General features: G+C 41.1%; 2 protein-coding genes across 5 annotated transcripts in view; both read left to right on the forward strand.

Annotated features, from left to right (window-relative positions):
• Window positions 1-2,631, forward strand: part of snap25a (synaptosome associated protein 25a) — a 33,787-nt gene extending 31,156 nt beyond the window's left edge. For all 4 annotated transcript variants that reach the window (XM_085381981.1, XM_085381980.1, XM_085381983.1 and 1 more), the window contains 2 exons: window positions 550-694; window positions 1,430-2,631. In XM_085381981.1, coding sequence (XP_085238107.1) covers window positions 550-694; window positions 1,430-1,498 — 214 coding nt within the window. In that variant the 3' untranslated portion in view covers window positions 1,499-2,631. The remainder of the gene's footprint in view (window positions 1-549; window positions 695-1,429) is intronic.
• Window positions 2,632-5,431: 2,800 nt separating this feature from the next.
• Window positions 5,432-6,442, forward strand: LOC146651744 (high choriolytic enzyme 1-like). Its single transcript, XM_085381911.1, has one exon. It carries the CDS (start codon window positions 5,517-5,519, stop codon window positions 6,312-6,314), a length of 798 nt encoding a protein of 265 aa, XP_085238037.1. The 5' UTR covers window positions 5,432-5,516; the 3' UTR covers window positions 6,315-6,442.
• The last annotated feature ends 9,342 nt before the right edge of the window (window positions 6,443-15,784 follow it).

Consider the following 15,784-nt stretch of genomic DNA (forward strand, 5'->3'; position numbering starts at 1 on the left):
ACTTTAGTGATACTTAATGTAACAACGAAAGAGCAAATGAAGGCGTTTCTACTTGAATACCATCGACTAATAGAAAAAGCACGAGTCCACAGATCAGCATCTACTGAAGGTCGAGCTACATTAGCTACATGAACAGCTGTAAATAGACTGAAAGTCAGATAAAGACGAGGAGCAGCAGAAAAAAAACATTCATTATCTGGTTCTTGTCTTCTTGTCTTCATATGTAATCAGATTACCTGATGGAGAACTATAATCCAAATCTATATTCTTGAGAACAACACAGGCTTTAGACTTTAATGTGGATATTAGATTATATCATATTTCACATTCAGTTTTTTTAATCTGTGTCTATATATTTGAAAGACTGGGAATTGTATATCTGGATATTTAACACTGTGACATTGTGATATTAATAAAGAAACACAGTGAACAGGATCCTGCGTTCAGTCTCTGCTCTTTGGAGGTTCAGAGGTGAAATATGGACAACAGCAGTGGCAATGTGTGCTGTACTAGTTACTGCAGAGATAAATGTGACCTTTTGTATGGTAGGGTAACAGACGATGCCCGGGAAAACGAGATGGATGAGAACCTGGAGCAGGTGGGTGGCATCATTGGCAACCTGCGCCACATGGCTCTGGACATGGGCAACGAGATCGACACCCAGAACCGCCAGATCGACAGGATCATGGAGAAGGTACACGCACAGCTTTTCAGCTTTTTCTTCAAGCGCACCGGGTTCATGTAATCGCCGAGTTGAGTCATCTTGCTTATTTAGTGAGTTGCCTCCTTGCAAATATAACATATAACCAGTGTGGACACGAAGGAAAAGCTTGGAAAGCTTGGTTTGTATACGACACCAGCTCAGGTTCACAAAGCTCAGCCAGGTTGGGTCTTTTATAGGCTGCAAGGTTTTCTCCATGGATATTCCAACATTCACTTACATCCCTGTTTCCTGGTTTGGTTTAACTGAAACAGTAAGAACATCGAGTGGCCACGTTGTGAGGATGTGCAAGAGTGCTGTGAACATGCCCGTAAATTTGCAGTTGATGAAATGCTGGTGATTGGTTAGAAAGTTTTAAAATAATGTCCAACCTTAAGACTTAAATAACTTAATGCCTTTGACGCAGAACTGTGCAACTCTTAAGTCTAAGACATAAAGGAATGACAGTCATTAAAATCAGGTCAGAGATAAAATGTAGAAACAGCAAAGAAAAGTTGTCTTACCTTTTATTTTCTTAAGCATTTCTATATTTAATGGTCTCTTTGTATAATAGAGTCTTTTTAAAAAGCTCCATCTCTAAATTCAAAGCTCTACCACACCAAAAGTACAATGAAATCTATCTAACCGGGTACTAAAGATAAAACACCAAAATACAGATCTGTGGAATCAATCAACAAAACCCTCTCATTACTTCTTCCTCTCTCACAGGCCGACTCCAACAAGACCAGGATCGATGAGGCCAACCAGCGCGCCACAAAGATGCTGGGCAGTGGCTAAACGCCCGGAGTCCGGAGCGTGAACGTCCCGGCGTCCCGCGCCACGCATCGATAGGCGCTGACATGCTTTCATCATGGTATTGACCTTCTAGGTTTGCACACATGCACATATCACCTCCCCGCCCATTGTAAATGTTGTTCTGTGTCGTCTGTCGAGCTTTTTCAAAATGATTGTCCTCGTAAAAAGATGATTTCTTATACTCCGTATATCATTCTTTCCAAAGGTTGTATATAGTGCTGACTTGATGGATCTCTAGCTCACCTGTGAAGTTTTTATTCTCTATGTCAAATATATATATATATATATATATCTCACATATCATATATATATACATATATATACACACACGAGTACACTTCTCTGGATGACAAGTATATAATAGGAATGCTGTACAAGCTGTTTGTTTTTTCTTCCTTTTCGGTATCTCAGTATCGTCTTAGTAAAACTGTGTCATTACATATAGGCTACTGTCATGCTCCTTATTTTGGTGTTGTCACAAAAACAGCAGGAGAAGATCGATGGCAAACACGAGTCACTAAGCGGCGGTACAGTTGGGCGGGACGGCAAAGAGCACTTACAATCAAAAGGCAGTCCTTGGTCCATTTTCCTTCATCGCAATCATACTGAGTTACTGTTTAGACAATGTGCAACTAGACTCTCTGTAGCTGTATTAGACATTGCATTCCAAGTGATGTGAATTGTGCGTTCTCTGCATGACAAATGGTAGATTTTAGTCTTATAAATAAAACCTGTCTGAAAAAATATATATAAAAAATGATAACATGGCAGTAGCAAATTGACAAAACGCATGCTCGGTATTAGGACACAGTTTATCGTTCCATACTCCTGCAAGTTTGCAATAGTGCCACTCTTTCTGTCTCGATATATTTACCGACTGTGACCATCTCGTTGTACAATAATGCAAAAGGGATCAAAAAAGTGAGATGAAGTTGAAACAACTGAGGACTTTGGGTTGTATTGCAAAAAAATGACCTGTTTTCTAAATGATTATGCAGTTCAGTGATGAAGATGTTGATTATATGATGAAAGCTGAGGACTGGTTGTGTACTGTATCATAGGTTTTGGATGCTCTGAAAAAAATAAACGTTTGCAATGTAAAGCAAAGACGCATATTTCTGAGAGACCTTACTTTTATAAGAAAACCGTATATGTAAGTTTATTCTCCCCGTGTGGTTTGTTATTGGTAAGAATAATGACAATATTAAATAACAATTACAACTATACTCTGAAACAAAAAAATACATACAAATGGGTTTTTTTGTTGCTTCTGTACTTTAGAGCTATGCACACCAAATCGCCAAAATGTCAAGTAGTTAGAGTAAGGTGATGAATTACCTAAACCTGAATGACACAATAGGTTAAACTGTGAGATTGATGTCCTCAACGCATGTAATACTAAAGACTCCCTCTCTGTATCCTGTCAGTGTGTGAAGTGGTGGACATTTTGTAGCTAGCTGAATTGATTAAAAGTAATAAACCCTAGTTGCATCCGTGTCTGTCTTTATTGCTTAGAGACTCCAATCTCAATCTCTAACGTCCAGGGTGGCATTTACCCAAACTACCGCTCACTTTTTAGATTACACCTTATGTGGCAGACAGTCCACCCGATGGCCCTGTTTTCTCTAAACAAGAAGCCAGCAGTCCAGGGATACACTGACAGTCAACAAGATAAAGCATTTGATATTCATCTTTGTGGTGTTTAGCTTTGGCGCAAGTTTAATATATGAGAGGAACCAGACTGAAAGGCAAGAAGTGATTCCTAAAGAGCCAAAACATTCAGAAATGTCAGCTGAGGAAAACACGGTAAATACAGAAGTTTCAGTCGAATAACCACAACTGCTAAAACGTTTCTCCCTTTTTAACGACCTAAATTTAACTTTAAAAGGTTTTATTGTTTCATAATAAAAAAAAATTACAAATCCCTTCTGCTATCCTTTTTTCCTTTCACAAACTTCTCCTCAGGAAAAACACAATTGTCACATTAAAAAAGAAAGATTCACACTTTTTTCACATCAACTGTTTCAGTGTTTGTCATTTTCTGATATGTTGCCAAAATTTCCATATAAGCAAGTTACATGCTAAATATTAGCTAAACTTCCATGTGCAGCGTTAGCTTACCTCAGTGCAAAAACAACAAGCTTAGCTGTGTTTTTTGTTGAATCTACAGAAAAAAGAAAGAATACCAATCACAAAATTGTTTTGTATGGGATCAAGTACTGTTTTACAGTTGCTATGATGGGCTAGCTAGTTTAGTGAACAGACCAAGCAGAAAACTCTGGGGGCTAAAAATGAAAGTGGCACAAACTGCAGGTCTTCCACCCGAGTCCAAACTGTTCCCCACTGTCCCCATTTCAAAATGCCAATCTTTACCTCAGAAATTAACATATTTAAGCCAAGTGTTTCTACCTTGATTCAAAAATATAAGGAGGGATTTTTTTTGCTAACTCACTCATTTAAGTCTTATTATAGCTCAAACGGAGCATTTCTCAAATATGGGTACAAAAACATTTATGACAGCGATATCCTGAGGTTTCAAAGTGGCAGCCAGTCAAGGATGATAAGCAATCCTCAGCCATGCTTTATACAGCCTAAAGTGTATGTTTATAAAAAAAAATTCTTCTCAGAAAAGCATTTCTTTTCTTTTCTTTATTAATTTTTCCAATATTACAAATACATTGTCAAGTTTGCTGTTAGCCAAGTTTAGATTACCCATGTTGGTTTACTGGTGATGGTTTTAATGGGATTAGCTAACTTCTCAGTAAATGCTAACCGAATGCTAGGGGAACATAACTGGTCAAATTATGTGCATCAAGCTTCTCATTTGAGCCAGATGTGCTATATGGACGAAAGAGTTAATGAATTAAACTGTGGTACTGTAGTAGGACATATATTTGTCCATATAGTGTACCGGAAGAATGTCATGATTTGGACTAAATGTGGCCTGATGGTGGTGTCGTGGAAAGTTTGTAATGAACATCAATGACTGCAACGTCAGAAGACGCTTTCTCTTTGGGACACACATAAATGTGAGCACCTGATTCCTAATGAAGACAAATCGTGGAGGGAAGAACAGAAAGACTCAACGACTGAAGAAAAAAAAGGTAAACCTGAGCTTCTCTGAAAACAAGAGAAAAATGTTTAAATTATTACAATAATGATGCATTTCAGCCAAGTTTAACAGAAAAAAACTAAACCTTTGTAATGAACCAAATCCATAATTACTTACTAAAATAAATAGATGAGAACTGGACTAATCTTCCTCGAGTGAAGTTATCATCAAGTTTCTTTAGTGAGTTGTACTTTCAGCCATTTGATTGTTGGTCTGACCAACATAACATTTTGTTGTATTTCAGTTTCACACTTTGTCTGTAGTGTGATTCTAATGCGTACATGTTCCATAAAGTCATTTTTATAGAACATATATTACATATACATATATATATATGACAATGTCAATAAACTCTCCATTTTCAAAACTATTTCTTTCTGGGAATTGTTTCAAGGTTCAGGCTTTACAGGGATGATTTATGGTATGAACAGCAAATTCAAACTATTTTAACTGAGTCAATGAGAAGAAAAACACAGCAGCCAGATGAAGAAAAGAGAAAAGATTACTTTTAGATATGCATTTTCTGACTGTCCAAAATAAAAGTGAAAATAAAGGTGGTTGCAAATGGAGAATTTGAGGACTTTTTAGTTGTAGAAGTTTCGAATGTGTAGTTAAACAAGTCCCACCCAGTAAAGTAACTGTGTTGATCCGTCCACAGCCCTGACATAACACAGCATGTTGAAAGAGTAGGTTTGTCTGTGCAGTCCTCCCTTCTCAGGTTTATTCAGGCCCAGCGATGTGGACCCCAGCCCATAATCCTCCTGCAGACACACCTGTAGAGGAGAGTATAAAGACCTGCGACTCAACTGTGTCAGACACGAAGCTCCGAGGAGTCTCTCCACAGCAGCTCTGCAAAGAAGCTCCACAGCTACCAGACCCACTCTGAAGATGAGTCCCTCTGTCAGCCTGCTGCTCCTGCTCCTGCTCGGCCTCTCTCAGGCTCATCCTCTCATGGAGGAAAGAGGAGGAGGAGAGGGCCAGGTGGAGGAAGACCACACCGTCGATATCACCACCAGGATTCTGACCGCAAACAATGGCAGCAACGAGATCCTGCTGGAAGGAGACATCCTGCTTCCAAAAAGCAGAAATGCCATTAAATGCCAGAGTTACCAGAGCTGCCTGTGGCAGAAAGACAACAACGGCCTGGTGACGGTTCCCTTCACCATCAGCAGTGAGTACAGCAGCGGGGAAAGGCAGCTGATCAGAAATGCCTTGCGGTCCTTCCACAGCCAGACCTGTGTCCGCTTTGTCCACCGTAAGAACCAGAACGACTACATCAGCATCGAGAGCCAGAACGGATGCTTCTCTCCTCTGGGCAGACAGGGAGGGAAGCAGGTTCTGTCTCTCAACAGGCAGGGCTGCGTCTACTTTGGCGTCATCCAGCACGAGGTCAACCACGCTCTGGGCTTCCAGCACGAGCAGACCAGGAGCGACCGCGACTACTACGTCAGGATCAACTGGGAGAACATCGACCCACAGATGGCCTACAACTTCGACAAGCAGGACACCAACAACCTCAACACTCCCTACGACTACTCCTCCATAATGCACTATGAAAGAACAGCCTTCTCCATCAATGGCAGGGAAACCATCTCCCCCATCCCCAACCCCAACGTCCAGATTGGCCAGAGGCAGGGCATGTCCTACTGGGACATCAGGAGGATCAACCTGCTGTACGGCTGCTGAAAACACACGTTAGCTTGTCTGATTAGAAGTTTTCATTTGTTCCCAAAGGTTCTTTCATCAATGCTTTTTCAGTGTGTTAATATTCTCTTTAAAAAAGTCAAACACAAAAATAAAGTGCATTAAAATGGTGTTTTGAACATGTGTGGCTTCATCTGGTTAGCAACATTTATGTTCCTTTGGTCTGGATCAGATGCTCCTGATGGTTTTACACGGTGTTTGTTCAAACTTTCATTGATTTCAACGAGCACCGTGACAGAACCTCCACCATGTTTCACAGATGGCTGTAGCACTCACTGCTGTACCTCAGTCCTGACTTCCTCCATATATACTGATGATTTGAAGCAAAATCTAATTCTAATTCAGGTGTAAGAATTTGTTCCTGTTTCTTAGGGAAATTAACTCTAATATCCAGTTTTCCCATATTATTATTTTTTTTCTAAGGAAATTGATGTAGTTTTACTTGAATAATTCATAGATTATTTCTAAGTGGCTTAACAAACAAAAAACGATTCCTTCAGACCCCTGAAGGTGTGCTGTGGTGTCTGGTACCAAGAGTTTAGTGAAAGATTGTCTTGTCCTGTAAGTTGCAAGGTGGGGCCTCCATGGATTGGACTTGTTTTTCCAGCACTGGAGAATTTGGAAGACAACTCAACACCTCAAGCTCATTGTTGTGCTCCTCAAACCCTTCCTGAACCCTTTTTGCTTTGCTGAAAGAGGCCACATCCATAAGGCAATATTGTTTCCATGAAAGGGTGTACATGGTCTGCAATGCTTAGGTAGGTGGTACGTGTCATAGTAACATCCACATCAGTGGCAGGACCCCAGGCTTCCCAGCAGAACATTGACCAAAGCATCACACTGCCTGATTTGGAGATCCTCTGACCAGGTCATCTAGCTATCACAATTCAGCTCTTGTCAAACTCCCTCAAATCCTGAAGCTTGCCAATTATTACAAGGTTCAAGGTTCAAGGTTCTTGATTTGTCACATGCATAGTTATACAAGTATAACACACAGTGAAATGTAACCTGACACACCCCTCGACATGTGCAAAAATGGGGGGGTAGAGGAAGAACATTATATATATAGTATATACGTGTTCCTGCTTCTAACTTGTCAACTTTGAGGACAAAATGTTCACTTCCCCCCTGATATATCCCACCAACTAACAGGCATCATGTCACCAACTGTCAGCAGTCATGATGTTAAGCCTGATCAGTGTAGGGTCAATCTGTAGGCTTCTAAAAGAAGACGGGACTTAAAGCCTCGGTTTTTTCACAAGTGCTTTGCATTTGTGAACTGAAATGTAACTAATTATATCCTTTCCCTCCACATGAATAAATGAGGGGAAAACACCAAGAAATGAAGAATGAAAAATGGTGTTTATTACGATACTTTGAAAGAGATTATCAAAATAAATTCCTTTAGTTTTAGATCAAAGTACACAGCTTTTTACAGAGGAGGGCCAGGCCTGAGAGTACTCCGAAGCATTAGTGCTGCAGCGTTGCTCCAGAGGAGGATCGCTCTCCCCCTCTGTGGCTCAGGTTCATCCATTATTGAGCAGGATAAAAACATCCTTGACAAAGACCAGAGGATGTTACGGGAACACGGCAGACTGTTTGGGTTTTGGAGCCACTGTAACAACACACTCTGCCTCATCATATAAACTTGCTCTCGATTCATTCGTTTTCTGATTCATGATGATAAATGTAACGTTAAAAAAATGCATTGTATGCAGCAGTCAGTCAGTAGATTTTTGGCTATCGAGAGAAGGATACTGTACTTATGAATAAACAATAAACAAATAAAATAGTGTGTAAATACATATTCCAACAAACTAATGCATTCTCATAAACTTATTATTGATTAACAGGAGCAGGTTTGTGGAAGCTGCCATGTGCCCCCACTATATTTTAATATAGTGCCCAGGAGGGAGACCTCCCTTCCCACTCCTGGCATCTAATGTATGTGGCTAGACACCAGTGGAGGAGAAGAGAACCTGTAGGTATGTATGTGCTCCAGAGGGCCATAAAATTCATACCTGCACCTCCCGACTTAAGATGTGAAGGATTGTACCTATGTTTTATCAAGGGCTCCCCCTCATGAAAGAAATGAATGTGTGAAGAACAGAGACAACACCACTGACAATAAAATGTCATCCTCATCTCATAAACATGCTCATTTATTACCAGTATTGCCACAACCTGCAATACTGCTTGACTAATCTACGATAACTGTCAGTAGATTAGACACACAGTCCATCCATCGCTAGACAGCTGACAACAAGCTGGCTAAACAACAGCAACAGCTGATTATAGGCTAATGTTAGTTAGGTGCAAGTGTCCTAAAAATCTCGCTTTACCTCTGATAGACAGTTTGATAACACATTATATGAGTTTATTCACTAAACAGTCCAACAAAGTTGCATCGATTTCAAAGGCAGTTTCACTAACAGAGGCTAACAGCAGCTAACAGAGGCTAACAGAGGCTAATAGCGGCTAATAGCGACTAACAGCGGCAAACAGCGGCTAACAGCAGCACTTACCAACATCATCTCAGTACAGACGTCACTGTACACAGGAGTGAACATCTCTGACTCCCTGACCTGTATCGGAGCCCTTTCACAAACTTTTACAGCCTCTTCCAAGGTAAATCAAGGTGGACGCTTCTCACTCATTATTAGCATTTGAGTTAAAAATGGACCTACCTTCGACTGGATCCGCCCCAGGAGAAAAACTCAGGATCAGATCCAGTCCAAGCAGTAGTAGAAATACACCCGTTGTAGTGGTTTTCATGGCTCTCTCTTGACAAACTAAAGCATCTTTGTCCTACAGCAGCCGCTGTCTTCCAGCTGTTCCCTACTCTCACAAGAACTACAGTCAGAAAAACTGTTTCACAAAATTATTATCAGTTGGTTTTGAGTCGAGGTGTTAATTTTTGAGTTCAGGCACTTCAACCTGTACATTTCAACCTGTACACTGACAAAGTGTCCTAAGCAAGTACTGTAATCTGCACCTATGAACGGCATCCTCTTCATGTATAGATAAGAACACATTGTTGTCTATGAATGTTTTCTGTCCTGAAGTTGAGTTTTGGTCATTAAAACTTGTGTCTGCACTGAGACTTGTGCACATACTGTATCTGGCTGCAGGCAATCCCCCGAGCACAAGCAGCATGCCTCGTTTTCCACACGTCCACTCCTTCACAGCCTTATTTGTCACACTACCCCTACCTCGCTCGCTCTCCAGTCTACTCAACTCCACCCCCTCCGTGCCCTAAGACACCCCCCTCCCCCACCCCCTTTATTTTAATATATTCTCCACTAGCCTCTCTTTGATCACTACTCTTATCCTGCTGCCGAGCTGTGTGAAGACAGCTGCCCCATCTCTCTGCCAGTCACTGACACAGACTAGGATTTGGTTTTGTCAGAGTCAGCAACTACACCCTGCAGGAATAACAGTGTCCTGTAACACACAGACACACTCACACACACACGCTCACACACACACGCTCACACACACACGCTCACACACACACACACATGGTTACATTCCTATCCGGTTGTTCAGTCTGACGTCACTAGCTGTGTCTGGGCCTAAACTCCGCTGCAGGTCCATATATCAAACGATCACTGTGGCATTACTGAGAGTTGAAAAACTGTCTAAAGTCTTTTATCTTTAATAAAATGATCAGCGTTCTGCTCTACCAGGTGTGACAATTGAGTTTAACATCCAGGCATCCATGAAAACGGAATTTATGACATTTAACGGAGTTAGAAGTTAGCAGGGAGTTAGCTCGCTAGCTTCTAGCTAAATACAATATAGCATGTCCTGACTGCGGGGTTTTGGAAACAAATTAAAACGTACAGCTCTACTATCACTTCCAGCATAAATGAAGACAGAAAACTAAACAGCAGTGACGTTTGTAGGGTTACTGAAGTTGGGCTAGCTGGTATATAATGATGTGCTACGTGACCGCTAGCGACACAGCTATGTTAGCATAATATAAACAAGCTAACTTTTTTTCCACTCGATAAAAGTTAACGTGAGTGTTCTCGGTGGTCAGGAACAAATGTAATCGCATGGCAGGATGCTGTAAAAGGACCAAACTTCAGCCAGGAGAACAACTGAGATAATCCATCCACAATACGAGGTTAGTCATTCATATACTGCTGCATGGGCTGGGCTGTAGTTACATCCTAAGGTTTTAAAAACTGAGCTTAAATAAATGATTAGCGGTAATAAAAGCCGAGGGAGGTCAACAGTGATCACTGACTGTTTTAGGAGCTTTTTGAGATTAAATAGAAGAAAATACAAAACATTAAACATGTTAACAACACAAAAGCCATATTAAACGCAGACTACTTTAGACCCGGAAGTAGGATTCGTCACGTCATCACTGAACAATCGGATTATACATTCTTCACTATGTCATAGAAACATGTAAAAGATTATCCATTTAAAAGCCTTTGAAGTCTTCGAAAAACAAAACTCTGGCATGTGTAGAATTCCTGTTTTTGTCTCTTCAGAGTTAACTTATTCACATACACAGATACCAGGATTAGAGACTGTATATTATAGCATACTGAAAAATCGTTGTTTCATAATATCATGGTAACATCATGGTATCAAATTTGGCATCAAATATCAATTTCATTTTATTTATATATCACCAAATCACAATAACAGTCACCTCTGGGTGCTTTGTACTGTCAGTTAAGGACCCTACAGTATTAGGCCCTAAAAATCAGATGATTACCAAAGAGCAAACAGTTGGTGGTAGGTGGGAAGAAAGAACTTTTCCATCCACCCATCCCTTGGATCATCCCTTTGAGGGTCGCAGGGGGCAGCTGGAGCCTATCCCAGCTGTCTTAGGGCGAGAGGCAGGGTTGGCCCTGGACAGGTCGCCACTCTGTCACAGGGCTAACACACAGACAGAGGCTACGTCTACACCAAATTTGAAAACAGTGTTTTCATCTAAAAACGCTCCGCATCCATACTATCGTTTCCAATAGTTTACGAACACTTGTTCATCCACGCTGAAACGTTCCTGTCCTGCGCATGCGTGAAACATAAGACGATTTGATCTGCCCTTATTTCTGTCTGCTGTTTATTTACTTTCCAGCTCTTTGAAACGTGGCGACAAAATGTCGAGGAAAAGTTTTTTAAGTGGACTAACAATGAGGTTGTTGCTGCGAGTAACACAAAAGTACAAAGTTGCAAAAGCGAGTGAGAATTAAAGAATTTGAAGAAAAGCTTTTTGGAGCACGTACAGACTGATATTAATCTTTAACAAAATTGAGAACAAACAAAACAGCTGCTGTATAATGCCCTCCGCTATCTTAGTTTAATTGGTCACATGACTGCATCATATGACTCAAATGTGTCATTGTTTCCGAAAGCCTGCGGTTACGCTGTCCACACTGTGACACGAAAACTGCATTTTCAAATGTATCCGCTTTGGAGAGCGTTTTCAAAAAGCTCAGTTTTCCTTGACCAAAATCTGCGTCTCAGTGTGGACAGGAGGCCAAAACGCAGAGGAAAATGGCCAGAGACCATTCTCACTCACATCCACACCTATGGGCAGTTTATAGTTTCCACTTAACCAATCCCCACTCTGGAGAACTTTTCAATATTTTAAGTTAAAACAGAAGTGCAGAGTGCTAGGACCAATTCTGTGTACACTATACATGCTTCCCTTAGGCAGCATCATTAGAAGACATAGCATACACTTACACTGCTATGCAGATGACACCCAGCTCTATCTGTCCATGAAGCCAGATAACACACACCAATGAGTTAAACTGCAGGAATGTCTTAAAGACATAAAGACCTGGATGGCCGCTAACTTTCTGCTTCTTAATTCAGATCAAACTGAGGTTATTGTACTCGGCTCTGAAAAGCTTAGAAATATGATGTCCTGTGACCTTCAGTGTGCATATTAAAAATATGTAGGACTGCTTTCTTGCATTTGTGCAATTCCTGTCTCAAAATTATTCTGAAAACTAGTTCATGCATTTGTTATTTCTAGTGCAGACTTGTCCCCAAAACTCCCCAATTTATCCAAGATTCTGTATTGACTGGGACTAGAAAGCGAGCATATACTCGCTTCTTTTCATTGTCTCCCTGTTGAAACCAGAGTTGAATTTCAAATCCTTCGTCTTACTTGTGAGGTCTTGAATGATCAGAATCACTCTTATCTTAAAAACCTCATATTACCACATTGTCCCAATAAAGCACTTCAATCTCAGGCTGCAGGCTTGTTGTTCTGAGGATATTTAAACCTAGAATGGGAGGCAGAGCCTTCAGCCACTCTTCTGTGGAACCTGCTCCCAGTATGGAGTTTGGAGACCTAGACTCTAAACTTTTAAGATTAGGCTTCAAACTTTCCTCTTTGCTAAAGCATATATTTAGGGCTGGACCAGGTGACCCTCAATCCTCTCTTAGTCATGCTGCAATATGTGTAGGCTGCTGGGGGATTCCCATGATGCACTGGGTGTTTCTCCTTCTCACACCTCTTTTCACTCACTATGTGTTTATACGCTACCCTGTGTTTAATCATGAGATATAATTAATCTCTGGCTCTCTTCCACAGTGTGTCTTTTGTCCTGTCTTCCTTCCATCACCCCAAATGGTTGCAGCAGAGGGCCGCCCCTCCCTGAACCTTGTTCTGAGGGTTACTTCCCATTAAAAAGCAGTTTTTCTTTCCCACGGTCACCAAGTGGTTAATCATAGGGGTTCTTCTGATTGTCAGGGTTTTTTAAACAAAGTAGTACAACTACTTTTAGTAAATGATTGAATATTCCTTAAAGGTTGGAATCATAACAAAGAGGCAACGAGTTTCTCTGCATTTTTCCAACATTGTTTTAATTAAGTTATCTGTATTTCTCTATCATTCCACTTCAACATTATTTTTAAAATAAGACACAGATGACCTTTTAAATAAAAATAAAATGCTCTTTATTGTGTGGCAGTAGTACAAAGATTGTTTTTCATGCGCTTTGCTGCTTCTATTTTTATTACCATTATTACCAGTCCATACATGTAAAGGAGAATAAATGAATATTACAGCCATGACTGTGCAAAACAGAATCTGGGAGTTGAAGCAGATAGGGAGCGAAGTGAGGGACATGACACGAATATCCGTGCAGCTACAATGGCGGAGCAGAGACGTGCAGAGGCAGTCCAAAGGGGTGGGGCTGCTCGCTGCTACGCAGAGGGAAAACACTGCAATCTCTCCCTCTTGCTCACCTTCTTATAACACCCCATCCATCCCTCCTGTTTCTCATCACACTGCACGCTGGAGCTATTTAACGTGGAAACCTCCGCCTGATGTGTTCTGTCAGTGGACAGTTTCCACTGCACACACAGGCTTAAAAGCAGCTTTCTGTTTGCATGTGCGAGCACAGCTAGAGCTGATTTAATGGGGAGATGCTGACAGCTGAGGGGAGGGAGGAACAGGCCAGAGGGAGGACTCGCAATTAGCTGAAGGAGTAAAATAAAAAAGGTAGGAGCACACTTTAGACTCAACATCTTATTTTAGATCAAAGATATCTTCTACCTCACATAAGCCTCCTTGTGACTGTGACTCATTTTAGTAGCACACCCACAGTCTTTAAATGGAGGCCGAACACCGTCTCTGTATCCTCAAAGGCATGAAATGACCTCTACTGTCACGTTGGGCTGTGTCAGTGTAAATATTTGTCGCGGATGAGACAAGGGAAACAGTGACACCTGCTGGTGCAGAAGGGTTTGGTTTAAGTGGCTTAGTGCAAGTCATCCACACCACCCAACCAAATACACAGACTAGTAAATGGAAGCAGCAGGTGGCTCAGCTCATAATGAAAAGAAAAGTGTAATAACATCAGTCTGAAGCTTGTTCCTGTTTTGTGTGTGCTTGAGTCACAGTAAGCTCTTACAGTTTAAAAAGGAGCCAGCACAGGCTATACCAGGAACTTCATCAAGGTGACACTTTGGGCTTTACTTCACAAAGCAGAAGAGCATATGAAGCAACGCTGCTGTAAATCAAGCTCATGCACTAGCATTACAATGCAGACACAAGAGGTCCTTGTTGGTAAAGGTACAGCTGGGCTCAGTGGGTGGGGGCCTGTGTGGATCGTGTTTCCTGGAGTGTCCATTAGCCCACCCAAGAAAAAGTCAGAGGTTCCCTGACATCAGAAAAACGTCAAAGGTGAAAAGCCTTCAATATGGATACTGAATTGGTCACAGAGAGTTACAAAGACTCACACAAACCACTCACACTCTGACTGACAGCTGGGCAACTTTATCTGATTACCAGCAGATTCAAACCATTCCTGCAATGATGAGGCGGTGCTAAGAAACAAGTTTAGACTGTCCGCAGGACTGGACCACACCTCCTAACCTTTGAATCCAGCTGTGTTCAGTCTCATTACCGCAGGTTGTATAAAATCATGCACCTACTGCAAACTGGAAGCATTTCAGCCACAAAGCAGCAGCAGGCCACGGTGCATAAAAGGCCAGCTGACATCTGCTGTGCCCAAACATCCTCTAAAATCACAAATGACAAATAAAACTGTGTGTCGAGGCTTTATGGAATGGGCTTCAGTAATGTACACCTGGAGGTCATACCGCTCTCCGGTAAAGCAGTCTTGGTTGCACTGACTGCCAAATTTAAGACCGTTTTAGCCTTGACATGATGGCATCAGCCACACATGGGTAAAACCAGTGCATTCACTCATTTCATTAGTTTGGTTTACAGTTATTTCACTAATAGAATTCATTAATGTTTTCACTGATAACACTGATATTATGAAGCACACATATTAGTATTGTGTGGGGTTTTTGTTATATGAATTATGTTTCTCTTTCTCTGGTTTGGGGCGTGGCTGCTTCCTGTCTGGACTCAACCATGTGCATGTCAGAAACGGGGGTGTTTTAGGTTTACTTATGTCATTTTGTGCTTAGTATTGGTGTTTGTTTGTTTTTTTGTGTCCACTTTCTGGAAATCACCTTTTGTAATTATATTTATTTGACATCTTTTATGGGTCTGCTAATTACATTTTGATTACATGTTGAACTCTGTCCTTTTGAACTTTATTTGGGGGTTAAAATAATTTTTTTTTTTTTTTTTAAAGCCCATTATGAAGACATTTCTTCCTGTGTCTTCTCTGCTTTAGCTGCTTGGTCCCTCACACATGTTTTAAATCACTAATGAGCAGAAAATGTAACTTATGGTGGTTGGAATCAGGTTAAGCTTGAAAACTGTCATGACAAAGAGACTACCTTTCTCTAGCAGCTGCTCCCTGACACAAGGAGCTGTTGCAGCAAGTGGAAGCACAGAAACCACAAATGGGACTTGATGAGTCACCTCATTGATTAATATCCTCATTTTCCAAAGAAATTTTAAGTCTCAATCAAAATCTCATATCTTCTTCAGTCCAACATGATGTTAATTTTATCCGGTTGTTCAGTCTGACGTCACTAGCTGTGTC

The sequence above is a fragment of the Rhamphochromis longiceps genome, linkage group LG15, assembly GCF_057381845.1.
Source record: "Rhamphochromis longiceps isolate RC_006_pf linkage group LG15, R_longiceps_female_GT1.1, whole genome shotgun sequence".
Lineage (NCBI taxonomy): Eukaryota > Metazoa > Chordata > Actinopteri > Cichliformes > Cichlidae > Rhamphochromis > Rhamphochromis longiceps.

Coding starts and splice junctions, on each gene's coding strand:
- LOC146651744 (XM_085381911.1), top strand. CDS start 5,517: ATGAGTCCCTCTGTCAGCCTGCTGCTCCTGCTCCTGCTCGGCCTCTCT.